Below are 27,771 nucleotides of genomic sequence, written 5' to 3'. Positions count from 1 at the left end.
TTAAAATCTGCTTAGTAAAGCTAAATGGATAAGGGACGCTTCAGTGAATAACCTTCCATCTCCCTCCACAGTGGCACGTTCTCTTCTGAGAAGTGAAACATCAGTGTTCTCAGTTGCGCAGCGCAGTAATACCAGAATGGCTGTGGGCATTGAAGCCCTCCTCTGTCATACGGCAGGTACAGCAACGATAGGCGCTGCCTGCGCGTTTATTGTTCCATAAAAACTTGATGAAAATTGTCTTCAGATGAGAAAATGGATTGCTTGGAGGTGGCGGAGGTCAATTTTAAAATAAATATAATAGTTTAGGCAGTACATTCATTTTAAGAGTGCTTATTTTCCCCAATAACGACATTGGAAAATCAGCCCATCTATCTCAAGAATTTGACATTTCTTGAATTACTGGTTTATAGTTAGAATATAGTATGCTGGAGCTGGAGACGTGGCCTGTGATGTCTGCACTGGGAGGAAACTGAAGGCCCTCAAGTCCTGTCTGGACTGTCAGGCCTCCTACTGTGACTCTCACCTCCAGCCTCATCATGATGCTGCTCCCCTACAGAGACACAAGTTGGTGGAACCCAGCCAGCAGCTCCAGGAGAACATCTGCACTCGTCACGATGAGGTGATGAAGATATTCTGCCGCACCGATCAGAAGATCATCTGTGGTTTATGCTGTGTGGATGATCATAAAGGTCACGACACAGTGGCAGCAGCAGCAGAGAGGACTGAGAGGCAGAGAGAGCTGGAGGAGACCAGGCAGAAGATCCAGCAGAAGATCCAGCACACAGAGGAAGACCTGAAGGTGCTTCAGAAGGAGGTGGAGTCCATCAACGGCTCTGCTGATAAAGCAGTGAAGGACAGCGAGGAGATCCTCACCCAGATGATCCGTCTGCTGGAGAAAAGACGCTCTGAGGTGCAGCAGCAGGTCAGATCCACACAGGGGGCAGCAGTGAGTGGAGTCAAAGAGCTTGAGAAGAAGCTGGAGCAGGAGATGAAGGAGCTGAAGAGGAGAGACGCTGAGCTGGAGAAGATCTCACACACACTGGACCACAGCCAGTTTGTCCACAGGTTCTCCTCACTGCCAGCACTCAGTGCGTCTCCAGACTCCTCCAGCCTGGAGATCCATCCTCTGAGATACTTTGAGGACGTGGCAGCAGCTGTGACCAAGCTGAGAGATGAAATACAGCAAGTTCTGATGAAGACTCAGACAAACATCTCATGGACAGTGAGCCACGTTGATGTTCTACTGAAGGTACCAGAACCCAGGAGCAGAGAGGACTTCCTCAGATGTTCACCTCAAATCACTCTGGATCCAAACACAGTCAACAAACATCTGTTATTATCTGAGGAGAACAGAAAGGTGACAGGCATGAAGAAAGTTCAGTCTTACTGTGATCATCCAGACAGATTCACTTACTGGGAGCAGGTCCTGAGTAGAGAAGGTCTGACTGGACGATGTTACTGGGAGGTGGAGTGGAGAGGGTTGGTTGGTGTAGCAGTGGCCTACAGGAGCATCAGCAGAGCAGCAAGGTCAATTGGAGGTATATTTGGATTAAATGACAAATCCTGGAGTTTATATTGTTCCTCAGGTGAATATGGGTTTCTTCACAACAACATCAGGACTGATGTCTCAGGTCCTGAGTCCTCCAGAGTGGGAATGTACCTGGACCACAGAGCAGGTCTTCTGTCCTTCTACAGCGTCTCTGGAACCATGGAGCTCCTCCACAGAGTCCAGACCTCCTTCACTCAGCCGCTACATGTTGGATTTGATGTTGGTCCAGGTTCTACAGCTGAGTTGATGAAAGTGTGACTGAAGTCGTCAGAGAGACTCTGAGCTGAATTCTCACCTTTGATTCTTCTTCTGTCTTCACGTTTGTTGCCCAGTGTCTCCGGCTGTCAATCACAGGGTGGGCGGGGCCTGGACACCACTTCCTGTTTGTGCTCCTAATGACTGTTGTCCACCTGATGTTTGTCTCCACGGCTGCTGGATGTTTGTGCCACGTTGTTTCTCTTCCTCTGCAGCCCATTCATCCCACAGATTAATAATGTGTCATTAGTCCACATGACAACTTTATTACTGTGGAAACACAGCTGAGGTCTGTTTCCATTCTGGACCTTTGCACCCTGACCTTTGACCTTTCAACAACTCATCCATCTGATCAACATTCTGACTGTTGATCCGTTTGTCAACAATCAGATGAATGCATGTAAATATTGTGAGAGAATTTTGTCTTTTGATTCTGTTGGCTCAATGTGACAATAGTCAATCAATAAGTCATGAAATGTGCCATCAGTCTATATTGCACAACAATGTCAAGTCAATGATCAACTGTTGAATTGAAGCAATGAAGTAACAAGACAATCCAGACAGCAGTGGGAGTGTTTCCTGGCAGTGAACTGGTGGTGCCAGTCAATGAGCTGACGTGACTGATGTCAGGCTGCAGGACCAGCTGCTCACCAGAGGGGGGAGGCAGAGAATCAGCAGGAACTCAGCCCAAGGTCTCATTTTGCTTTCACACAGACCACAAAGTTGTCTAGGAGAAATAAATGAAACAACTTTGAGAGCTCACCTTGGCTAAATCTTTCCGCTGGGATGCCCCACTCCTCATGTTCCACCTGTGCATCGGACCCAATTACCCATTGTTTCCACCTGTGCCTTGTTACCCTGTATGTTTAAATATCTGAAAATATTGTTTTTTTTTATGAGACTTTATTTCTGGTTTATGATCATAAATCAATCAATCAGATAAAAGATGTTGTTTTGTGTTCGGAACTTCAATGATGATTGAATTATCAATTAGACAAAAGAAGTTTCCCTCAAAATATTTCATGGTTTTGATCCTTGCCAGATGTTTCTGTGGAGCTTTCAGAAGGACGTCAATGAATCAGAAGGAAACCAGATCATTTGTTTTGCTCTTCTCCCTCTCTGCTGTTTTCTAGCAAGACTTTGTAAATGTTTTCACTCATTCTTTCTTTGTTTCTTTAAAACTGAGCGCAAACATATTTCAATGAGTCAATATTCTGAAAGTAAAAAGCATCACAACCACGGACCTGTGTGACCTTGACCTCAAGTGATCTTTCATTTCTGCCTGTATATTGACTGTATATGTTTTCGTTGTTTGGAAATTGTATTGTTTTCTTTATGCCTTTTGTGTATTAAACAAAATAAATGTGAAACAAAAAGAAAGATACAAGAGAGGGAGGAAATGAAAATATTGGGACATTAGGATACATCTGTGGTGAGGTAGCGCCTGACAGAGGCGCCTCTAGGCTGCCCCCTACTGCCCAACTGGAGCTCCTGAATACTCTTTTCATAAAATCTACTGAAGAGTGGAGCTGAAGGAAGTCTCCAAACATTGCTTTGACTTTCTACACAACACAGGATGAATAGGAGCAAGTTTTGATTTTCTTCAAGTTTACAGACTGTAGGTGGCGCTAATGTTCCCTATAATGTGACATCTGGCATATGACAACTTGAGTTGGACCTGAAGAAGTACAAGACAACCATGAAGGGAGAATTGAGACTGATTCCAGCTGTGAGAAACTGCAGGAAGGCTGTGATACATTTAGGGTACGTATAGTGTGTGTGTGTGTGTGTGTGTGTGTGTGTGTGTGTGTGTGTGTGTGTGTGTGTGTGTGTGTGAGTGTGTGAGTGTGTACGCTCTTGGTGTTAGCCACCCTGCTGATATATAAACAGCTGCTTCAGTTACAGGGTGAATCAAATCAGTAGGTTCAGCAGGTTGTTTCAGGTGCCGCATTTGTGGCGCAGATTGCAGCTGCAATCTCGCCGAAAAACGCGCCACATTTTACCGCTGCGCGCCCTTCTTTGAGGATCTGCACCTGAGTGGTGACTTTTAGCAGGAGGCTGTCAACACAGGGCTAACTCAGCTGCTATGTGTTGGATGGTGAGTGGAGTGAAGCTGCTCCACTGGAGTCCAGGATGGAGATGAAGATGTGACAGTGGCATAATGAGGGGCTTTGATCAGTGTGAAGGATTCATGCAGACAGTCAATCAACACAATCAACACATTGAACACACAAACACATCACATCCTTCCTTCATTTGGCAGCAGACAATAAAACAGCAGTTGGATCAAAGATGCAATGGAGTCCCAACAGACGCCAGTGAAGGAACTCTGATCCAGTGGAGCTCCAAGCTGCAGTGACTTTACACACAACTGAGCATCAGATCAGAGCAACACTGTCAGTCACAACAGGACGTGTCGACACTCAGTGACTGGAACACACTGGAGTGTGAAGCTGCACTGAGGACACTGTAGTGGAGACAATGAGGACCTGGGGCTTCATTTACAAAAACGTACGTGGATTTCATCCTGAAACCCAGAAAACTAAGTTTGTACAAAAAAAATCCAGATGTTCAAAAATGTTGCAAACACACAAACGCACACACATTTCCTTTGAGCATCCCAATCATCGTGGAATTGATCGCACATGAGCGTGAGCCCCGCTCCTCCCTCGGAACACCTCCACATACATATGCATATCTATAGAAATGAACTTTGCAGATTGGAATTTCTTTCATTCCACAATCGATCTTAGCATGAAAAAGAAAAACTTCACTGACTAGAAGCTGGAAACACTTAGCAATGAAGTAGAGAAAATCAAGAATAAATATCTCCACGACAGACAGAGTTGATTCATGGGCCTCATCATATCTTTGTTCTCGGCTGTGCTTCGTCAGTCTGTAGCATCATCCGCTGCGTCTTCCAAAGGAAGCCACGGTCACCAAGATCGATTAAACAAAAATGTATTAGAATCGACATTATGTGCAAAATGTATTATTGGCTTCCATTGAGTCATTTTACAAATCACCAATATGGAACATACTATAAATGGCACAGAGCACTGGCGAAAATCAAGTCAGTAAACATTACACGTGATAAAAAAGGTGACCTATTATACAAATGTTCGGGCCTTTGTATTTGATTTCTGGCCCCTCCAGAGCAGCAACACACGGTTACCTGCACTAAAAGCTTTATAGATCTGTGTGTCTCGCTGCATTGTTTCCTCGTATTTCCTGCATCCCATGAAAACGGTCTGTTTTACTTCACTCCACCCCCGGCCTCCTCTGTGTACGCCTCCCGCCCAGCCCACTCTGCTGTGATTGGTCACACTCTTCGTCGCTGCTGAGCCTCATTTCCTCAGTCTGCCGGTGCGGGAGTGAAGAGTAAACAGCACACTTTAGGAAACTGGCACAATTTAAACACTTACCATCGTGAAGGCTTCACTCTTTAGCAGCAGTTTACCGTTTGTATTTTTGCGAGACATTTTAAAATATGTACGCTGAAACAACCACTTGAGTCACAGAGTCGTTTATTACTTGACAAGAATATCTGCACAACTTAAGTCCACACCAAGCACAAAGCAGGAAGAGCTCTATACAACCCATGTTACCATGCTGGCTGCGTGAAAATTGCTATAAGGAGCGAAACTTGCGAGTCGCTGCCAGCAAACACAACACACAAGCAGGGCACGGAGTTAGCGGTGTACAAGTAGTCTTAAAACTAATGTTGCTTGAGGTCACAATACACTCACAGTCCTCATACATGTTTTCAAATATTGCCGTGGCTGACTATTCTCTCGTCGTCCACCAGGGGTCAAGTCAAGCCCGTCTCACTCCCGTTGCCGACCGGACGAGAGGGGTCTGGCTGCAGACCGGTGTTCCATCGCATCCGCATTAGGCTGAACAAACCCCCATCATTTTCTCTGATCGTTCCACTCCGACGGTTGTGGTCCTTGGTGCTTTAGTAGTCGCTCAGAAAAGCATCATAGGTGCCCTTTAATGTGGACAAAGACCACATTCTGTTCACATGTCCATGAGGAATGCGATGCGAAGGGTCGAAACCACCTCCCTGTGGTGGTTTAAGTGATCGGATCACAATTCGCATTCGGGCTGTTTCCACCTGGTCACTTCAAGTGGTTTTTGGTGATCGGATCACAAAAACCACTTGGGCCCTGTTTGCACTTGGTCATTTCATGCGTTTTTCGTATTCCGATCGGCAAAAAACACACAAAGTAGCCAAGTGCAAACAGTCCAAATCCGTTTTGTCATCCGAATACCCAAACCACCTTGCCAAGGTGGTTTGGGTATTCGCTTTGCATAAAATCGCATTCGTCACGGACGTGCGAACAGAATGCGAGCTCAGTCCACATTAACGACCGCCTACTCCACTCACCTCTCCCGTGTACGTACTTGGTCGGCTCCCCACCTCCCGGCGTTGTCATTATAAAGTTACAAACAAGAAGCGAAAACAAATCATTTTTGTTAGGCTCTTTTATTAGGATGCTAATAAATTTCATTACGCATTAGCGTATTTTGTCAGTGGAGCAGCGGTCGCAGTTTCCCACATATGAGATTAAATGTGTGACGTTGCATCCGAAAATTTGCCAGCCACTGTTGATCCGAAAATAAAGTAATCGCCACTCTGTCCCACCAGTCGTTACTCCTCGTTCGGATCCATACGAGCTGCAGTAGAATTAAAACGAGTGACTTGATATAGTTTACAAACAGGAAGTTGATTCTTATTCATTTTCAGGTGAAACTAGCCATAGTTTTGTGCTTTACTGCCCCTAGTGGTTAGAAATGCACTAATGCAATCACAAATGGCACGCTCGAGATACATGTTAATGCCATGTGCGAACAGATGCTTCAAGATGCATACTTGTGATACGATCCCCCCAAAACAGTTACAAGTGGCCAAGTGCAAACAGGGCCTTAAAGTGACAACATGGGAACAGGGCCTTTGTCTGCTGGCATTAGCATAACAGTCAGTGCGTTTACATGGTACTAGAGAAATTTTAATTCTTGCCTCAGTCCGATTATGATCGGAGTTTGAGAACTTCGATTGGAATCGGAGAACTCCGACTGAGACACCCATAATGCGATTGGAATTCGAATTTCTCTGCCATGTATACGCCTTAGTCGGACTATTAACTGGACAATGCGTGTCCGCACGCGTCACCCCTCCCTCTCGCGACTCATGACCACGGAACTATATAGTATATATAGTATTTAGAGCTCAGAAAAGTGGAAAAGCATCATAGGTGCCCTTTAATGTGGACAAAGACCACATTCTGTTCACGTCTGTGAGGAATGCGATGCAAAGGGTTGAAACCACCTCCCTGCCTTAACGACTACCGCCCCGTGGCACTCACCCCCATAATAATGAAGTGCTTCGAGAGGCTGGTAAAGGAACACATCACCTCCAGCCTCCCCCCTACATTTGACCCATATCAGTTTGCTTATCGCCCTAAGCGCTCCACAGAGGATGCTATTTCCTCTGCTCTCCACCTGACCCTCAACCACCTGGAGGGGAAAGCACCTGGTGAGCAAACTGGTACCCCTTGGTTTTAATACCCCCCTGCGTAACTGGCTGCTGGATTTTCTGTCTGGCAGACCCCAGGCTGTGCGAGTGGGGAACAACTGCTCTGAGGTCATCACGCTGAGCACCAGATCCCCCCAGGGCTGCGTGCTCAGTCCACTCCTCTTCACCATGATGACCCATGACTGCTACGCGAGGTCCCCCACGAATCAAGTTCGCGGACGACACAACGGTGGTGGGCCTCATCCAGGACAACGACGAGCAGTCATACAGAGAGGAGGTGTGCCATCTGGTGGACTGGTGTCAAAGGAACAACCTGGTCCTGAATGTTGACAAAACAAAGGAGGTCATTGTCGACTTTAGGAAGCACCAGCCTTCCCACACACCCCTCTTAATCAGTGGCTCAGCGGTGGAGATTGTCACCAGCACCAAGTTCCTGGGGGTGCACATAAATAGTTCATTGTCCTGGTCACTCCACACTGGCACACTGGTGAAGAAAGCCCAGCAGCGCATGCACTTCCTGCGCCGGATGAGGAGAGCCCACCTCCCCCCTCCCATCCTCACCACCTTCTACAGGGGGACCATAGAGAGCATCCTGACCAACTGCATCTCTGTGTGGGCTGGAGCATGCAGTGCTGCAGACTGGAAGTCTCTGCAGAGGGTGGTGAGGATGGCGGAAAAAATCATCAGCTCCCCGCTCCCTTCCATTCAGGTTGCCTTTCAAAGGGCCTCAGCATCAGCAATGACTCCTCCCACCCCCACCAGGGACTGTTTTCATGGCTGGCCTCTGGAAAGAGGTTCCGCAGTTTACGGACCAGGACTACGAGGTTTTACAACAGCTTCTTCCCCTACACGATAAGACTACTGAACACAAAATAACCCTCCAACTCATACAATACATTGAACATATAATATATATAACACATAATCATTTGCACTTTATGCATCGCACTTTATTACTTGACTCTGTTGTTTCTCCTTTGTGTTGTCATTGTTGGTTTTTATCGGTAGTTGGTGCATCGGAATTTCGTTTTTAAATGTCCACTGAGAAATGAATGTTTTCAAATGACAAATAAAAAGTCTAAGTCTAAGTCTTAGGTGGTTTGAGTGATCGCATCACAATCCGCATCTGGGCTGTTTCCATCGGGTCACTTCAAGTGGTTTTTGGTGATTGGATCGGGATGGATTTGTATGCTCCTTTGAGAGAAGTGTAGACCAGGTCCAAAACGCTGTCCCCCCTTGTTACGGCCAAGATGGTTTTGCCTTTTTGTGTGTGTGTTGTGCTTTTGCCTTTTTTTCTTGGGTACCCACTAGGGATGTGCATATCGATCCGCGAATATCGATACTTCCGATCTGGGGGGGTGTTTTTTCAGAATCGATCTTCACATCAAAATATCGATTCTAAGTCCACTTTTACAAGAAATATTAATACCGAAATCATTTTGTTATCAATATTTCTTGTAAAAGAAATATGTGTGGCAAAATGTGTGTCGGATATGGAACTACTTTTCCTTCTGGCGCTCACACATTGTTATGCGGGTAAGTTTGACGCTCGTGGTTATATATTTGCTTATTGGGGAATTATGGGGCTCTAGGTTTAGTTTTTGGGTTTTCTTTGGGATTTAGGTTCCCCTTGTTTTCTGTAGCCTTTTTATTTAGGCTTATGGGTGGTGTCCCTTTTTGGGAACGGTTTCCCGTGTCGGGTCTAGGTCAGAGACCACTTCGTTTATATTAGGTTATTAATTTGGCGCCACCCGCTGCCCTTCCTCTGTTGTTGCTGCTGCTGTTGTTTGCTGTTGTTATTTTTTGTTAAAACCATTAAAAACATCTTAAGTCTGCTCATGGAACGTGTTTGTTGGTCCCAATTTTGTTACTAACCATTTCCCCCTAGACTAAGTGGTTCGTAACAGTATCGGTATTGGTATCGGAATACTAGCCTTGGTATCACCTGGTATCGTATCGAAAGGAAAAATTGTGGTATCGCACATCCCTAGTACCCACACCCTGGCCTACTGGCATTGACCTGCTTTTCCTCCCCTCTGATTGGTGTTTTATTAAGATTTCCATTGCAGGTCATCGGAACTTGACAGAATCTGCTGCCTCTTACATTATCTGACATATAAAGATGTCACGAAGCTAGTCTGTACAACACACAACACAATACAATGACCAGATGAAAACTGCAAAAAAACAAAGAACATGAATGCAATATCGGGCGCCATCAGCATTTTACAGGTACAGTTCAACTATCAATTATCAAACATAAGAGTTATTTTGATAGGAGACCTGAAACAACAACAAAAAATAGTCAAGTAGCACAGTTTGTATATGAATGAATGAATGTATGTACATGTACAGTATGAGAGGCAAACTTAGATCCAAATTTAGATCCAAACCGCAAAGTATAAATTCATTACATGGGAGTGACTGGGGAGTAACTGGGGTCATCGTACCCGCCTCCATCTCCGGCGCAGATTCCAACGCAAAAATCATTAAATCCAACAAAATTCCATTAATGTAGATCTCAGTTGGTGTGCATGGTGCACACTAGGGGTGCAGGAAAAAAATCGATTCGAGCTCGAATCGCGTTTCTAACATGGAACGATTCAGAATCACTTCTCATTTAAAAATAAATAAATAAATAAATAAATAAATAAATCGTATTTTTTGTTTTTTTTTTGTTTTTTTGCTGGTGCGGGCTCGGGTAGTGTTGTGTATTTTACACCAGAAGCGTCAGCAGAGCGACCGCATAGACGCTCTGCTTCGCTCCAGCAGCCTCTCTCACAGGACGCCTTTTATGAGCAGAGCGGCTCGCGCAGCGGCTCGATTGGTTCACGCGAGGATCGCAAGATCGCGCAACAACCCAGGTAGTTTTTGCGTGTATTTAAAGAAAACAACACTTCGGGACACTGTCCCAACAGAATGGAAGCCTTTTTTGTTCCCTGTTGGTGATTAAAATGTTTCCCTGTAATTTTATGCTGCAACATAATGTTTGTTTGTAAAGGTGCGTTCACACCGCACGCGACCAACGCAACCAACTATTTACATAGACTTTGAATTGAAGGTGGTCGCATAGGTCGCGTGCGGTGTGAACGCACCTTAGCATGCTGCAGCAGCTCAGGTATTTTTTGATATGGGTGGATGGATGTTGAATTGTGAATACAAAGAATAAAAAATATTTATTTAATGAAAATGTTTTGGTATCTTGATTTAAGACAACATCACTTATATTTGCTATGCTTTTTTAAGAAATCACGTCTTATTTGAACTACTTTCATGCTTATTAATAATCTTAGATTAAGGTGTATTTTCTTGAAGTTCATTCATTCAACAGACTGAAATTCTAATTTTAAGTAACTTCATCTTCATTTTTCGTTGCTTGCTGTAGGAAAAAATAGATTAGAATAAGATTTTCAGTCTAGTGTTAAGTTTCATTTGAGTCTGTCAGGGCAAAGAAATTTGTTCTTATTTTGAGAATTCTCGTCAAGCAAAAAAAGCTTACCCCATTGGCAGATTTTTTTTTGCTTGATACAAGATTATTTGATTGAATATAAGAATATCTTGCTTCTTTCTAGTGGGGCTGTTTTTGCAGTGTGGTACCTGATTGGTGCGCCATCACATCCACCGGGCTGACTTCTCATTACAGCTGCCTTCTTCCCTCCTGTAGAACTGTTTTTTTGAGACAATAGCGCTGTTTCTTAGTAGCTCCCAGTACCTGGCCCTTTGTTTGATAGCCGTTTGGCTTAGGTTTTTGTTTCAGCACAACTGTGGAGCGGGGTCAGGGATTTTGAGAACAAAATACAAATTGGTTTATTTTTGTAGGGGTTTTATTTCATGTTTAGATACACTAGGTGCAGGGGTGCTGGTTACTGTACTTTGGTTTATAGATTACAGGGATAGAAAAGCCTTTTGCTTCCTCTTTCCGTTCTTTGCCCTTTTATTTTTTGGAATTATAGGTTGTAGCTCATTGAGTCCTCTGAGGCCCTGTTATATTCTGTTTTTCCTTTAACCAGCATCCATCGGCCCCCTCCTTCAGTTCCGTTATTTTTGTTTGTTGCCCCTTCACCTCCTTCAAAACAGGTCGCAATAAATTTACTCCACCTATAACACTGTGGCCTTGTGTTACTTTCCCGGGTTGTAACACCCCTTGTTGGAAAATCAACATGCTGGTGGAATTTTGGAAGGACAGTCCTGAGGTCAGCATGATTAAAATCTACAGTCAAAACCATCTGGGTTTGCTGTCTGTTGATCACTGATGGCCTGGTACAGTTCATTGAGTGCAGCAATTCCTCTCGCTGCTGTTGTTGGTGGGAGGGATGTAAACTGCAACTAGCAAAATGGCAGTAAACTGCCAGGGCAGATAGAATGGACAGCACTTTATGATCATGAACTGTGCCAGTGTTTGCATACCGTCCCGGCACCACGCACCACGGATGTAAACACATGCTCCACCACCGCGGGACTTCCCTCCATTTACATGATGATGATGATGATGATGATGATGATGATGATGATGATAAAGCAGTTGATCAGACATTTATGAGTCTTGAATCACTTTCACTGTCTTCAGAATCTCACATGTTGACCACAACTTCTCACTCTGCTCTCCTTCACTGTGCAGTGGTGTCTTCAACTCTTCAGTCCAGCCCCTCCCACCTCACACTGCTGGACCTGACTGGCACAACCCTGGAGGATCCAGGAGTGGAGCTGCTCGGTGCTGGACTGCAGAGTCCAAACTGCACACTGGAAGTTCTCAGGTCAGTTCCTGCTTTCTACTGGTGGACAGTGTGTGTCAGCAGATGACAACTGGTGTGTAACGCTGTTCAGTGTGAAGACTTTGAAGCAGATATTAAAGACTCATCCAGACAAAGTGGATGTTGTTGATATTTGCAGCCAGAAAAGACTTTGGATGGTGGAAGAAAGTGTGGAAAATGTCTCCAGTCACTTTGGAGCTCAATGGAAGTTGATGATTGGTGATGAAGGTCACATGACTGAGCAGAAGATACTGTGAAGAAATATTCGAGACAGATTAATAGTGCAGCAGTATTTCTTCATCTTGTCCTTTGAATGTGTTTGACTTGTAACTAAGGCTGTTAGTGTTAACGCATTAATTGCGATGAGTTAAATACAATTCATAACGTACGGTTCACAAAGCACCGTTAATGATGGTGTCATTCAGACCAGACTGGAAGTGGCGCGACTCCTCCTCCTCCTCGAGCGATCTGCGTCAAGCTGGACAGGAAGTAACTCAAAGAAACACAAGAAATCCAATACATTTTCAAAATAAAAGCAATTCTCAAATTAAGATACCACAATTGACAAATGCAATCGTATTCGTGTACATTATATTTATCAGTATCTAAACACAGTGTAAGAGAAATGAAAACAAACAAACACATGAAAGAGAGCAACAGAGGACTTCCAGTGAGCACGGAGACAAGATGGCAGACTAACCCCGACGCTCTCCCCGAGACACAGAATACATCCCCAGATTCAAGTACTCTAATGCGGTAATTTAGTAAATATGGATGAGGAGGGGGATAAAAGCAGCAGAGCTAAAAGCAAAAAGAATACAAGATCCCAAAAATCTGAGAAAGTGGCCGTGGAGAGCAAAGACGACGCTAATGCTAGCTCACCTAGCTCGGCCTGGACTCCACTCGGCTGAAGCTAGCTTGCTATAGTCGATATAAACAATGAAATCAAGACTATACGCTCCGATATAAAGGACGAGCTGCAGTCATTCTGGTCTGAATTGAGAGGTGACGTGAGGAGGGAGATGACTCAACTCCGAGACAAGATTAACCAGGCTCTGGGAGACATTAGAGGCGACTTGAAAAACACACCCAACCGAGTCGAGGAAGCTGAGGGGCGCATGGCCGAGCTGGAGGAGCGCAATCACGACCTGGAGGATTCACTCCGAAAAATACAGTATAAACAAGAACTTATGCAGACAAAAATGACGGATTTAGAGGCTCGGTCGCGGCGAAACAATATTCACCTCTACGTAATACCAGAAGGTGAGGAAGAAAATAATATGATGAACTTTGTGGCCAAACAACTGAAGTCGGAGCTGGACGTCCCCGACGTGCTCAACCTGAAAATACAACGCTGTCACAGAGCTGGAAGAAGAAGGAGGTCTTTTACAAAGGCGAAAGAGTTTATTTTGATCACGACTATCTGACGGAGACAGTTATGAAAAGAAGAGCGTATGCAGGAATAAGGAAGGTACTTAAAGAGAAGGGCGTGCGGTTCCAGACCCCCTCCCCCCCCCACCTGCTAAACTTAAGGTGTTTTTGGACGGAGGAGCCTGGATTTACAATGACGCAAGAGAAGCCGCAGATGACCTGCGGAAAAGAGGGTTTCCCATCGATCAAGAGGAAACTGGCCCTGCTACAAAATTTGGGGAGCGTTTCGGGAACAAACATCGTCCAGGAGCATCGCAGCCGGGGCAGACACGAGAGAAGCTGAGTATCTATTGCCACGATCCTCCGGAGTCCTGACTCTTATGTCAGGGTCCTGATTTCTCTGACCTCCTAAAGTTTCATCAGGTGAATTGAAATATGTTAATGACTTAAAACAGAATTTCATCGGGTTTTTTTTATTTATTTTTTTTTTTTTCCTCCTCTTTTCCCCACCTGCCTCACGTTGCCTATAAAACTGACTTTTAGCTTGAAATAAGATAGCTTGTGGGCCAGTTATGTAATGGAGCACTTAAAGATGGGAAAATTCCCCCGTTATGGAAACAAGCCATAATCTCAGTAATCCCAAAGGAATTACTACTAAAGACTCATGAGATTGTAAACAATTTCGACCGATATCAGTGTTAAATATAGACTATAAAATTTATATGTCAATGGACTCATCCACGAGAGACAGACCCAAGACAGTTTGAGCAGGACACTACATATTATGTGGCATATCCATGAAAACAAGACACAAGCTATGCTAATGGGATTGGATGCAGAAAAGGCATTTGATTCAGTAAGGTGGACTTTTTTGTTTAAGGTGTTATAGATAAATTTGGTTTTCACCATACTCTTATTGAGGCCTTCAAAACAGTTTATAATAATCCAACAGCAATAATTAAAATAAATGGCAGCCTCTCAAACTCTTTTATCTTGGAACGTTCTGGTAGACAGGGCTGTCCTTGCTCTCCGCTTTTGTTTGCCCTCTTTATCGAACCGCTTAGTCAATATATTAGGCAAAATAAACAAATTAGGGGTATAAATATAGCAGGACAAGAACACAAAATATCCTTGTTTGCAGATGACGTATTCATTTTTTTTTTATCACATCCATCCACATCTCTACCAATTTTAATGTCATCAATGGATATGTTTGGTAAATTATCAGACTATAAAATAAATATTCAGAAAACTCAGACTATGATCTTTAATTTTACTCTACCAGATGACTTTGTAACTAAATATAGCCTGATATGTAACAAGACGTCAATGAAATATCTGGGAATTAACCTTACTGAAGACATTACAAAACTATTCAAAGCCAATTATATTCCTCTCAACCTTAAAATCAAATCTGACATCTCTAGATGGAATAACCTACCCTTCAGTCTACACTCAAGAATTGAATAAGTCAAAATGGTGATTTTGCCCCGCCTGTTGTAACCTATCGCTGCCAATCGAAATAAGTGATGGGCAGTTTATTGAATGGCAGAAATTAATTTCCAGATATATCTGGATGGGAAAAAAACCCAGGATAAAATTTAAAGTAATGCAATTGCCAAAAGACAAGGGAGGAATGGCGTTGCTAGACTTGAAAAACTACTATTATGCGGCCCAGATGAGAACCCTGGGATATCCCTGTGACTCACAATACAGGGCCAGATGGAAGGAAATAGAACAGGAAGGACTTGTTGGTCCACCTATTCAGGCCTTAATGGCAGACCCAAAACTTCAAAATGATCTTACAAATAGAAATAACCCTTGTATAAAAACAACATTAAAAGCATGGCAGAAAGTAGTTAGGAAATACAATTTAAAGGGCGCAGAAAATATACTACGCTGGTGCATATATGATACGGATTTTATCCCAAACAGGACAGATAGTAGATAAATAAAATATGGATGGATAGAGGCCTTACAGCTTATTGCTGCTTCATACATAATGGGTCTGTGAAAAGTTTTGACAATCTCAAAAAGGAATATGGTTTGGAGAGGCAAGATTTTTTCAGGTATCTTCAAGTAAGGCATCGACTAAAGACAATTTTGACAGAGGATTTGACGAGTGATAGTCTGAAAATCTTTAATTCAATTTACAAATCCGGGAGTGGAAAGAAATTGATATCTAGATTATATAAAAGTTTCCAAGACTCCTCAAAATCCAACACCTTACATATTAAATGTAGATGGGAAAGGGAGGGAGTTCTGGTCATATCCGAAGAGGAATGGGAAGATATTTGTAAACTACAGTGGAAAATGACAAAATCACACAGCTGGCAAGAATTTGGATGGAAAAACCTCATGAGATTTTTTATAACACCTGTTCAGAAGAGACACCTCGGGAGTGGAACAAGTTGTTGGAGGATGTGTGGTTCAGATTTAGCTAATCATTATCATTTATTTTGGGATTGTCCGAAACTTCTGTCCTATTGGCATGACATTCATGATTGTCTGGAACACATATTTCGAATGACTGTACAATTTGATGTTAGCGCAATGTGTTTTGGTACTATGATATTTCATACCCAAGCGATAGCAGATAAATATCGAATGAAGATGTTACTAATTGGACCGAAGAAGGCGAGGAAGTGGTTGCAACCCAACGCACCTACAATGGAAGACTGGCAAGAGACTGTTCAAGGAATCTATACTATGGAGAAACTGACATTTGATCTAAGACTACAATCAGAGACATTTGAGAAATGGTGCTCCAAATGGACAAGTTACACAGGAGCACGGAGACCTTAACTGCTATAAATACTTCTAGTGCATGACTTGAAGTACCAGACTGTTGATTTATAAATATTGGAAGGAAGTGTGACATCCATTGTTCAAACGTTCAGGATATATTTTATATATTACAAAATGGAAGGGAGAATAACTGAGGTCACAGTAAGTCAAACTGCACCTGTCTATCTGCCTTGCTGTAAATGTATGTTTGTGTTGAAACTATTTTATATGTTTCTCTTAGAAAAATAAAATGATAAAAAAAAAAGAAAAGAAAGAGAGCAACAGAGTGGGCTGGCTACCGGGCGGGGGTGGGGTTTTGGGTGTCTAAACACACACAAACAGGGAAAGAGCGAGAGAGAGAGAGGCGGAGAGGAGTTGTTGTCAAGTGAAGATGGACAATGTGAAATTGATCTTGAAGAACAAAAATAACTCTGAATGAGAGTAAACAACACCTGAGCAGTAGTGCCTGTCGAGCCTCGGGGAGAAATGTGCGTCGAGTGTGAACAGGGGGGCTGCGACTCGCGCATAATCTTCTTGGGCGAGGCACTTCTTTGTCCAGTGTGAACCTAGTGTAAGACTCGTAGTCGGCCTCTCTGGCTAATTTCGGGGAAGAAATACTTCATAACAGAATTTTAAACATGCAATTCAAACCGCAATAAATCGCAGTTAACTATGCAGTTTCTGCGATTAATCGGGATTAAACAAAAATTAATAATTTGACAGCCCTAATTTATTCTTTATTCAGGTTGAAGAGCTGCTGGTTGTCAGAGATCAACTGTTCTTCGCTGCTCTCAGCTCTGGAGTCCAACCCCTCCCACCTCAGACTCCTGGACCTGAGTGACAACCAGCTGCAGGATTCCAGAGTGACGCTGCTGAATGATTTTCTGCAGAGTCCAGACTGTAAACTGGAGACTCTGAGGTCAGTACTGGTTTGGAACCAGTGGATGATGGTTTCAGCACCAAACACAGTTCATCACACATTGAATAAACACTGGACTGAAGGTTGATTCAAATCAAAATCACATCTAGAAATATGAAAACTTCAAGTTTGAAGTAAGAAAAAAGAAGGGAAAACATCATTATAAACTCTCCATCATTTCTTCTTTATTCAGGTTGGAGGACTGCAGTTTGTCAGAGCTCAGCCTTTATTGGCTGCTCTCATCTCTGAAGTCCAACCCCTCCCACCTCAGAGAGCTGGACCTGAGGGAGAACCAGCTGAAGGCTTCAGGAGTGAAGGAGCTGAGTGGTTTTCTGCAGAGTCCAGACTGTAAACTGGAGACTCTGAGGTCAGTTCATCCTCTTCACTCTACAACTTCTATCACTCTTGTTATTGTTGTCATGATTTTCACTTCACTGCTGTTGGAAATTCATGGAAAGTCAATTTGCAGACACTTGTTTGTGTTGGGGTGACACGGTGGTGCAGTGGTTAGCGCTGCCGCCTCACAGCAAGAAGGTCATGGGTTCGATTCTGTGCCTGGGGCCTTTCTGTGTGGAGGTTGCAGATTCTCCCTGTGTCTGCGTGGGTTCTCTCCCACAATCCAAAAACATGCATGTGAGGTCAATTGAACACTCTAAATTGTCCGTAGGTGTGCATGTGAGTGTGAATGTTTGTTTGTCTCTATGTGGCCCTGCGATGAACTGGCGACTTGTCCAGGGTGTCACCCTGCCTTCGCCCTAAGACAGCTGGGATAGGCTCCAGCAGACCCCCCACACCCTCAGCTCAGTAAGATGCGGGTATGGAAAATGGATGGATGGATGTCTGTGTTTGAAATGTATGAAATTGGGTTTAAAGGTACAGTGTGTACAATCCTGCCATCTAGTGGTCAGATTTCAGATTGCTTGTGTTGCAGATTCTGAAGTTGATGTTTTAGTTTGATTTTCAGAGTGATGACACCCTAGAAAAACTCTCCATCATTTCTTCTTTATTCAGGTTGAGGAACTGCAGGTTGTCATAACTCAGCCTTGATAGGCTGGTCTCAGCTCTGAAGTCCAACCCCTCCCACCTCAGACACCTGGACCTGAGTAGGAACCAGCTGAAGGATTCAGGAGTGAAGGAGCTGAGTGGTTTTCTGCAGAGTCCACACTGTAAACTGGAGACTCTGGGGTCAGTACTGGTTTGGAACCAGTGGATGATGGTTTCAGCACCAAACACAGTTCATCACACATGTTGAATAAACACTGGACTGAAGTAAGAAAAGCAGGTCATCAGTGGTCATGTGACCAAACATCATTTCAACACACATTAGTTTTGGACTGAGGATTTAATTTCAAGGTGACATTCTCTGTAGTGTCAGATTCTAAAGTCAACATTTCACTTTGATTTTCAGAGTGATGACACCCTGGAAAAACGCTCCATCATTATAAACTCTCCATCATTTATTCTTTATTCAGGTTGAGGGAGTGCAGGTTGTCAGAGCTCAACTGTGATTGGCTACTCTCAGCTCTGAAGTCCCACCCCTCCCACCTCAGAGAGCTGGACCTGGGTGGGAACCAGCTGGACTATTCAGCAATGAAGCCACTGATGGATCTTGTCCACAGCAGAGACTATCAACTCGAGAGTGTGAGGTCAGTACTGGTTTGGATCCAGTGGATGATGGTTCCAGCACCAAACCCAATTGATCCCACAGCAGAGGTCCAGTGTTCCCAGTCACAGTCAGTGTGTTTACATGACACTGGAGAAAACTGAATTATTGCCTATGACTGCACAACTTAAGTGCATGTAAACGTGTTAGTCCGACTGTGATCGGAGTTTGAGAACTCATTGGAATTGGAGAACTCCAATTGAGGCACCCAGATAATGGAATTGGAATTTGAATTTCTTTGCCATGTATACGCCTTAGTCAGAGTATAACTAGACAATGTGTGTGTGCGCATGCGCCAAACCCCCACGTTAGCGTGTGTCCCGGATCAAAAACATTACAGACAGGAGCTCCTTCAACACGTGGCGCAACTACAAGTTTGTGTATAACTGAGGACACAACTGAGAACCTTTTTAGTTGATTTGTGTTCTCCAAAAAGAGTTTGGAATGACTCGGTGCTCTGAACAACTCGCCAGTTCATACTGAACAATGGCTCTTCTCACCTGCAGTGGAATTGCAACTCGTAGTTGCTTCCTGGAGGCTCTAAACAGCTTCACAAGGTCACAAAGTTTCTAAAATCATCCGTGCGTGATTCTGAAATGTGCTCAAAACTCTTTCATTGCCGTTGTGTTTTCTACTTCTATTCATTAACACAATAAAAGGAGTCAGTAGATCCGTTTCATTGCCTTAACTGAAGCTCCATCCACTACAATGGGAGCATGGCATTGATCCTCCCATTAGTTTGACAGTTGCAGTATTGAGAGTTCTAACGAATGGGAGGTCCTCATGAGTTCTAACTGGACTAGTTAGCATTAGCAGCTCTCATTCCTCCTGTTCACCATAAACCAATTCTTCCAATGCATCTGTAATATTAACAGACAGGTCAGATATTTGAGGCGGCTGTAGATCCCCTCGCAGGTCCTCCCCGCTGGCTTTGCTGGCCGGCTCCGGGTTGAATTGAAAGGGCTCGGGGGCTCAGGTGGCTCCGGCTGCAAGGTTTTCAGCGCCCCTCCACTCACTCCAGCCATACAGTGTATATAATTCTTGATATAGGATTCACCTGTCAATAAGAAAGACGTGAAAGAAGAGGTGAAGTTAGTTGTGTTTCACCAGCGAGGAGTTGTCATTACGCACGACTTCCACACACTGCTGCGAGCTCATTATAGTGTCCAAACTGTCCATGATGAAACCTTGACACTCACATCACATCAAACTTTACTAACACAATAAACTGCACGTCTTTGTTCTTTCATGTGTGTCACATCTCTCCCTCTCTCTGGATGACAGGTTCCATGAGACACACGCTTCCCGTATGCAGTGCGTCCCAAGCGACCTGAGATTCACACATAAATCTAACATGTTTATGACTTGCCACACTTACATTCAGACCTGGATTTTGATATTGGACATTTGATGAGAATTTGATCACAGATTAGTGTCACGTTTAGTGTGTTTTATTTTACGGCCAACCACAACTCTGCCCAAACTTGAAAAAACTGCTGGCTCTTCTCATCTGGAGGATGCAAAGCACCACTCGATTCTCATTCCTGGATTTTTTTTTTCTCCTTTCATTTTCTTGAAGATGTTTGGAAAAGGATGGAATAGGTTGAAAACCGTAAAGATAAACAAACAAAGGATAAATGTTAATTTCTAAACCCAAAGCAAAGTCGTTTGGTTTCAAACGATTGACCTCAGATTGCATAAAGACTCAACAAAAAATCATGGAGCTCATAACTCAACATATTTAAGCTTGGCTTATCCTACCAGTTGCGTCTGAGAGATGAATACCAGTTGTGGCTGTAGTGTCCCTTCAACAGCGTGTGAGAGACTCCACTGGGCTCCTCCCCAAACATTCCATTTTGTCCTCTTCCTGTCAAGCACTTCCTGTGGAGCATCCTGAGAATTCATACTAAACCAAATTGTGTGGTTGCCCCCTACAGGTTTGGGGTGCATCCTGAGAATGTGTGTGTCTGTCCTATGTGTTTGTGGATTTAAATTGGCTTTTGACACAACAATTAGAAATGTTTATGAATGCGCCTTTGAGAGAGAGAGAGCTAGAGAGAGAGAGAGAGGGAGAGAGAGAGGAAAGTGCTTGTCAGAAAGCAGCGATGACAGTTCAAACTAATGGGACATCCTAGTTAGGGGTGGGAATTGATAAGATTTTATCGATATCATTGCCATTGTTGATTCTGCTTATCAATCCGATTTCCGAGTATTTTTTAGAGGGGAAAAGTATTTCTACACAGTCCTCAGCACCAAAAGCAACCTTTTTTTTTCAAAAATGTCGGCACAAGACATGAACATATTTCGCTTAAACAGTGATTTAACAGTGTCTGACTCTCATCACATTCAAAACAAAAATGCAAATATTGTTGCTTTATAAGTTACTTCTAAGCTGAAACCAAATGTCAGTCAATGGTTGAACACTCCTTTTCCTTTGAAATTATATAAATAAGTCGTCTTAACGTCGATAACATTTTGAAAATACGCTTACTGTAAATTTGGAGTACACAGAATAAACATCAACATTTTTTATGCAAGGATATGAGCATATCTGCTCTTGAATTCAGTCAACAGCAGCAACGTTAGCAGCACTAGCACGTAGCCTATCGAACACTCCACACTCCAGGAATTTAATTCCATGCCGGGTCAACAGAGGTGTTATATACATATTTGAGGTATTTGCACCTCTACGTGAGACGACAGCGTTGCACTGATGACACACGGCAGTGTTCTCATCTCTTTTTCCGAACTGGAGCCAAGCTTTCGATCTCTTCCTTCGCTCCATGTTTCCTCCTGGCTAAAGGAGATGAGCGTCGCAGTGTCGCTGACGACTGCGACATGATGTGACGTAAAAGGTACGGAGTGATTTCCAAGCTTTGTTGTAAATTGGGGGTAACGCAACACGAAGCGTGACGCAATGCCACGTGTCACCCTGCCGGGGAATGAAAGGATCGTTAAGAAGAATCGATAACATTGAAGGTGTACGAATCCGATGGAATCGACCAATTCGAAGCGGTTTTCAGTCGAAACCGGTTCTCGATTCCCACCCCTAATCCCATTGGTCCGACTTGTGGTCGATTTTGTCCAACTCATGGGAGGTCTGACTGATGGGAGGTGATGGGAGGTTCCCCACGACAATGCCAAACCTTCTCCCACAGTCTGTTTTCCTGTATGCACCAAGATCCAAGGGTCCGGATCACTCGGCACGCTGACGGCACAAAGTGTAGGATCAAAGACATAGTTTTGTTGTAGCCCTCCAACAGGACACAGCGTTGTCGTCTGCATCTCCAAATCACCATCGCTTTCCTCACCCAACAGCTGCTGCGCCGCCGTCAGCTAATCGTCAAAAATCACACACACACAACATGTTACTGGCGATTTTAATGAAAATAAAGAAAGCATGATGGGTCGGGAAACCAGTCGTCTCAGGCAGCCCAAACCAAAATGTTACCTGGATGCTGACTTTGTTAACTAACACTGGAAGAACACGCGGTGCTAGCTGGGAGTCTCAGTAGCTCACAGTGGTGGACAGCTGATAGATAGACTCACTACAAGAGTGTAAACTGTTGCTCATTTAGAAAAACTGGGATCAAATGTGAGAGAACCAGTCTGAACAAGATGAACTAAAATATTCCTGTTTCCAACACAGACGGAGAGCAGAGTCTTCAGTGTCCAGCAGTCTGTCCCTGAAGAGTGACCACTTCAGCGATGAACCTCTGAACTTCAGTGAAAACCCAGGAGCTGCCAGTCACACCCAGACTGCTCACAGTAAGACTATCCACCTGCACCTCCTTCACATCGCACTTCATCATGTCAGGACCTCCAGTGAGAAGATCCACTGGGGGACATTTAGTCACAAAGCAGCAGCAGCTTCACCACATCAGCTGAAAAATGGAGTTTGGATGCTTTCAGCTTCAAGTCGTGGACAGAAAATGATGCTCACACTGTCACTCTGATGTTTTCCTCTCCAACCTTCTCTCTGCTCCAGAGGCTGATGGTCTGCAGGAGCTTCTACAGCAGCAGAAGATCAGTCTGGAGAGGAGATGTGAACGTGTGACTGAAGGTGAAGAAGCAGGAAGTCAAACCCTCCTCAACAGCATGTACACTGAGCTCTACATCACTGAGGGACTGAGTGAGGAGGTCAAAAGCGACCATGAGGTCAGGCAGCTGGAGACCAAAAAGGCCAAGAAGAACACAGAGACCAAGAAGACCAGGAAGACCGAGAAGACCAAGAAGAGCCTCCACGACCGTCCAATCAGGTGCAGCCAGATCTTTGAAGCCTCACCTGAGCAGCAGGGACTCAGAGTCAGAGTGGTGCTGACCAACGGCGTCGCTGGGGTTGGAAAAACCTTCTCAGTGCAGAAGTTCACTCTGGACTGGGCCCAGGGTCTGGAGAACCAGGACATTCATCTGGTGCTTTCTCTCTCATTCAGGGAGCTCAACTCGATCAAAGAGCAGCACTACAATCTTCTGGAGCTGCTCCATGTTTTCCATCCAACGTTAGAGAAGCTCACAGCAGAGCAGCTGCATGTCTGCAAACTTCTCTTCATCTTGGACGGCCTGGATGAAAGCAGACTGGCTCTGGACTTTGAGAAGAACCAGGTGGTGACTGACGTCACTCAGAAGAAGTCAGTCAGCGTCCTGCTAACAAACCTGATCAGAGGAGATCTGCTTCCCTCGGCTCTGCTGTGGATAACTTCCAGACCTGCAGCAGCCAATCAGATCCCTCCGTCATGTGTGGACAGGCTGACAGAAGTACGAGGCTTCACCGATGACCAGAAGGAGGAGTATTTCAGGAGGAGGTTCAGAGATAGAGGAGATGTGTCCAGCAGGATCGTCTCCCACATCAAGGCCTCCAGGAGCCTCCACATCATGTGTCAGATCCCGGTCTTCTGCTGGATCACTGCCACAGTTCTGGAGAGCATGTTGAGCTCAGAGCAGAGAGGAGAGCTGCCCAAGACCCTGACTGACATGTACTCACACTTCCTGCTGGTCCAGACCAAGAGGAAGCAGCACAAGTATGGAGGAGGTCCACAGGAGTTGACGGAGGCTGACAGGGAGCTTCTTCTGAAGCTGGGCCAGCTGGCATTTGAACATCTGGAGAGTGGAAACATCATGTTCTACAGTGAAGACCTGGAGAAGTGTGGTCTCAGTGTGACTGATGCCTCTGTGTACTCAGGAGTTTGTACAGAGATCTTCAGAAGAGAGATTGTGATCTTCCACAAAGCCTTCTACTGCTGCATTCATCTGAGCGTACAGGAGTTTCTGGCTGCAGTCTACAGCTTCCACTGTCACACCAAGAGGAAGATGACAGGAGATGGTCACTCTGGAGAATCCCTGGATGAGTTCCTGAAGAGGATGATGGAGAAATCTCTGCAGAGTCCAAATGGTCACCTGGACTTGTTTGTTCGCTTTCTCCATGGACTCAGTCTGGAATCCAACCAGAGACTCTTAGGAGGCCTGCTGCGTCTCACTGACAACCATCCAGGAACCTTACAGAAGGTCATCAACAACCTGAAGGAGATGAACACTGGTGATGTTTCTCCTGACAGAAGCATCAACATCTTCCACTGTCTGCTGGAGGTGAAGGATCAGTCAGTGCATCAGGAGGTCCAAGAGTTCCTGTAGTCAGAGAACAGATCAGAGAAGAAACTCTCAGTGTTCCAGTGTTCAGCTCTGGCCTACATGCTGCAGATGTCAGAGGAGGTTCTGGAGGAGTTGGACCTCAGCAAGTACAACACAACCATGGAGGGAAGATCGAGACTGATTCCAGCTGTGAGGAACTGCAGGAAGGCTGTGATACGTTTAGCAAGGTACGTAAACACTGTGTGTGTGTGTGTGTGTGTGTGTGTGTGTGTGTGTGTGTGTGTGTTGTGTTGTGTGTGTGTGTGTGTGTGTGTTGAAATTCTATGTGCTGTCATTCTTGGCCAGGTCTCTCTTGCAAAAGAGATCTTGGATCTCAAAGGGACAAACCTGGTTAAATAGTTCTAATAATAATTCAACTACAGAAAAGAGTTATCAGAATAATCAATAAAGTTCCCTAAAGCACAAATCAATGATTGATAGAGTCAAAGATCTTCCAATTCATAGATATAGTGGACTTGAAAACATTAGAAATACTATTTCCAGGTAAGAATGAAAATCTTGCGCTCAGTATTCTAAGTTTTTTAAAGTGAGAGAAAATCAATCCATGTTCAGAGGGTTGAGTGTCTTTGAATGATGGAAGGTGAGAAGCATTGTTAAATATAGATGTCTTTCTTTTTTGGGAGTTCCATTTTGGAATGGGATCAGTGACCATTTGAAAATGTGTGCTTCTTTGTTGAGTTGAAAAAATCTTGAAGGGCAAAATACTTGATGATGATTAGGATAAATGATTGAATTGTGAGTCAATGATGAAGAATAATGTCAAGCATATTTTGTTGAGTTGCGTTTCTCCTTTTTTCCTTTTTGGATTTTGTCTGACTAATTATTCCAGCTAGGGCTTCAGCCTGCTGCTTTTTCCTTCACACAGTTGTTGTGTTTTTGTTGTTGTGAGTCTTTAGAATGTGCACATTTGTTTTGGAAGCTTCTTTTTCATTGTTGTCAGTTGATTGCACAAGATTGATTGAATTTACACTGTCAACCAAAATCAACTATTCAATCATTCATGATGATGATGATGATGATGATGGTGATGATGGTGATGATGATGATGATAATGATGGTGATGATGGTGATGATGGTGATGATGGTGATGATGGTGATGGTGATGGTGGTGATGGTGATGGTGATGATGATAATGATGGTAATGATGGTGATGATGATGATGATAATGATGGTGATGATGGTGATGATGGTGGAAGCAGCAACTTCTCACTCTGCTTTCCTTCATTGCAGATCTGGTATTGGACTCTCAGAGCTTGAGTGTGCAGTGGTGTCTTCAGCTCTGAAGTCCAGCCCCTCCCACCTCAGACACCTGGACCTGAGCTGGACCATCCTGAAGGATCCTGGAGTGAAGCTGCTCTGTGCTGGACTGCAGAGTCCAAACTGCAGACTGGAAGTTCTCAGGTCAGTTCCTGCTTTCTACTGGTGGACAGTGTGTGTCAGCAGATGACAGCTGGTGTGTAACGCTGCTCAGTGTGAAGACTTTGAAGCAGATATTAAAGACTCATCTAGATAAAGTGGATGTTGTTGATATTTTCATGTCAACAATCTGCAGCCAGAAAAGACTTTGGATGGTGGAAGAAAGTGTGGAAAATGTCTCCAGTCACTTTGGAGCTCAATGGAAGTTGTTGATTGGTGATGAAGGTCACATGACTGAGCAGAAGATCGTGTGAAGAAATATTAGAGGCAGATTAATAGTGCAGCAGTATTTCTTCATCTTGTCCTTTGAATGTGTTTGACTTGTAACGAGACTCTGATGACTGAAAACAGCCACAAGCACACAAAGGACTCGCTGATTATTTTCCATCTTCACTGCTGATTGGCTGCACACTGACTGACACACTGCTATTGTTATTGTGTTGACAACACACTGGCACAATGACTCCTTTGAGGGAATGACTCAGTGATCCCAACAGCTGCACATCTGGCTCATCAACAGGGAGAAATGACTCTTAATATGACATTTACACCATGGAAGAAATCAAATATTGATTCTTTATTCAGGTTGGAGAACTGCAGGTTGTCAAAGCTCAGCTGTGATTGGCTGCTCTCAGCTCTGAAGTCCAACCCCTCCCACCTCAGACTCCTGGACCTGAGTTACAACAACCAGCTGCAGGATTCATCAGTGAAGGTGCTGAGTGGTTTTCTGCAGAGTCCAGACTGTAAACTGGAGACTCTGAGGTCAGTACTGGTTTGGAACCAGTGGATGATGGTTTCAGCACCAAACACAGTTCATCACACATGTTGAATAAACATTGAACTGAAGGTCGATTCATTTCAAAATGACATCTAGAAATATGAAAACTTCATTCTGTTCATGTTTGAAATTTAAAGACACGTCATCAGTGGTCATGTGACCAAACATCATTTCAACACACATTAGTTTTGGACTGAGGATTTCATTTTAAGGTGACATTTTCTGTAGTGTCACATTCTGAAGTCGACATTTCACTTTGATTTTCAGAGTGATGACACCCTGGAAAAACTCTTCACCATTATAAACTCTCCATCATTTATTCTCTATTCAGGTTGGAGAGGTGCAGTTTGTCAAAGATCAGCTGTGATTGGCTGCTCTCAGCTCTGAAGTCAAACCCTACCTCAGAGAGCTGGACCTGTTAGGGAACCAGCTGCAGGCTTCATCAGTGAAGCCACTGGATGATCTTGTCCACAGCAGAGAGACTATCAACTGGAGACTCTGAGGTCAGTACTGGTTTGGAACCAGTGGATGATGGTTTCAGCACCAAAGCCAGTTGATCCCACAGCAGAGGTCCAGTGTTCCCAGTCACAGTGTGAGAGGAGGATGGTGACGTCCAGCTGCTCCTCATTCATCCAACATCTGCTGCCAAACTGCTTCTTCTCTCAGTTGACCACTCAATTATTGATCAGTTCATCTTCATCAGGCCTCAGTATCATGGAACATCTCAGCATGAAGGTTTCACATATCAACAACACACTGATCTGCTCTCACTCCATCATCTCCATCCAACTCCACCTGGTTTTTCATGTCAAGCACAAACATGAATTTTTCAAAGTCTGACAGCGTCGTGAAGGTTGTGTAGTTAATAACACACCTTTATTTTGGAGTGAAAATATTGTTTTTATGAGATTTTATTTCTGGTTTATGATCATAAATCAATCAGTCAGATAAAAGATGTTTAGTGATTGGAACTTCAATGATTATTGAATTATAAATGAGACAAAAGAAGTTTCCCTCCAAATAATTCATGGTTTTGATCCTTGCCAGATGTTTCTGTGGAGATTTCAGGACGTCAATGAATCAGAAGGAAACCAGAT

General features: G+C 44.0%; 1 protein-coding gene and 1 long non-coding RNA gene across 13 annotated transcripts in view; both read left to right on the top strand.

Moving 5' to 3' along the window:
• Positions 1-27,771, top strand: part of LOC142894831 (uncharacterized) — a 450,316-nt gene that overhangs the window by 190,875 nt on the left and 231,670 nt on the right. For 11 of the 12 annotated variants that reach the window (XR_012928048.1, XM_076035641.1, XM_076035639.1 and 8 more), the window contains exons 9-11: positions 16,998-17,171; positions 17,365-17,538; positions 26,482-26,658. Coding sequence is in view for 11 of the 12 variants with exons in the window: in XM_076035641.1 (XP_075891756.1) it covers positions 16,998-17,171; positions 17,365-17,538; positions 26,482-26,658 (525 nt within the window). In the remaining variant the exon portion in view is untranslated. Of the gene's footprint in view, positions 1-16,997; positions 17,172-17,364; positions 17,539-18,643; positions 18,818-22,483; positions 22,603-22,822; positions 24,648-26,481; positions 26,659-27,771 lie in introns of those variants that run through there. The other variant, XM_076035643.1, reaches the window with a different exon arrangement.
• On the top strand, positions 11,955-12,878 carry LOC142894852 (uncharacterized). The gene is made up of 2 exons (XR_012928058.1): positions 11,955-12,097; positions 12,520-12,878. It is a non-coding gene; the product is annotated as an uncharacterized LOC142894852 (long non-coding RNA).

The sequence above is a fragment of the Nelusetta ayraudi genome, unplaced genomic scaffold (assembly GCF_046127955.1).
Source record: "Nelusetta ayraudi isolate G7.1 ecotype Tasmania unplaced genomic scaffold, CSIRO-AGI_Nayr_v1 ptg000045l, whole genome shotgun sequence".
NCBI classification, from domain to species: domain Eukaryota; kingdom Metazoa; phylum Chordata; class Actinopteri; order Tetraodontiformes; family Monacanthidae; genus Nelusetta; species Nelusetta ayraudi.
Note: the sequence above shows the minus strand (reverse complement) of the source record. Positions and strands in the feature narration are given on the sequence as shown.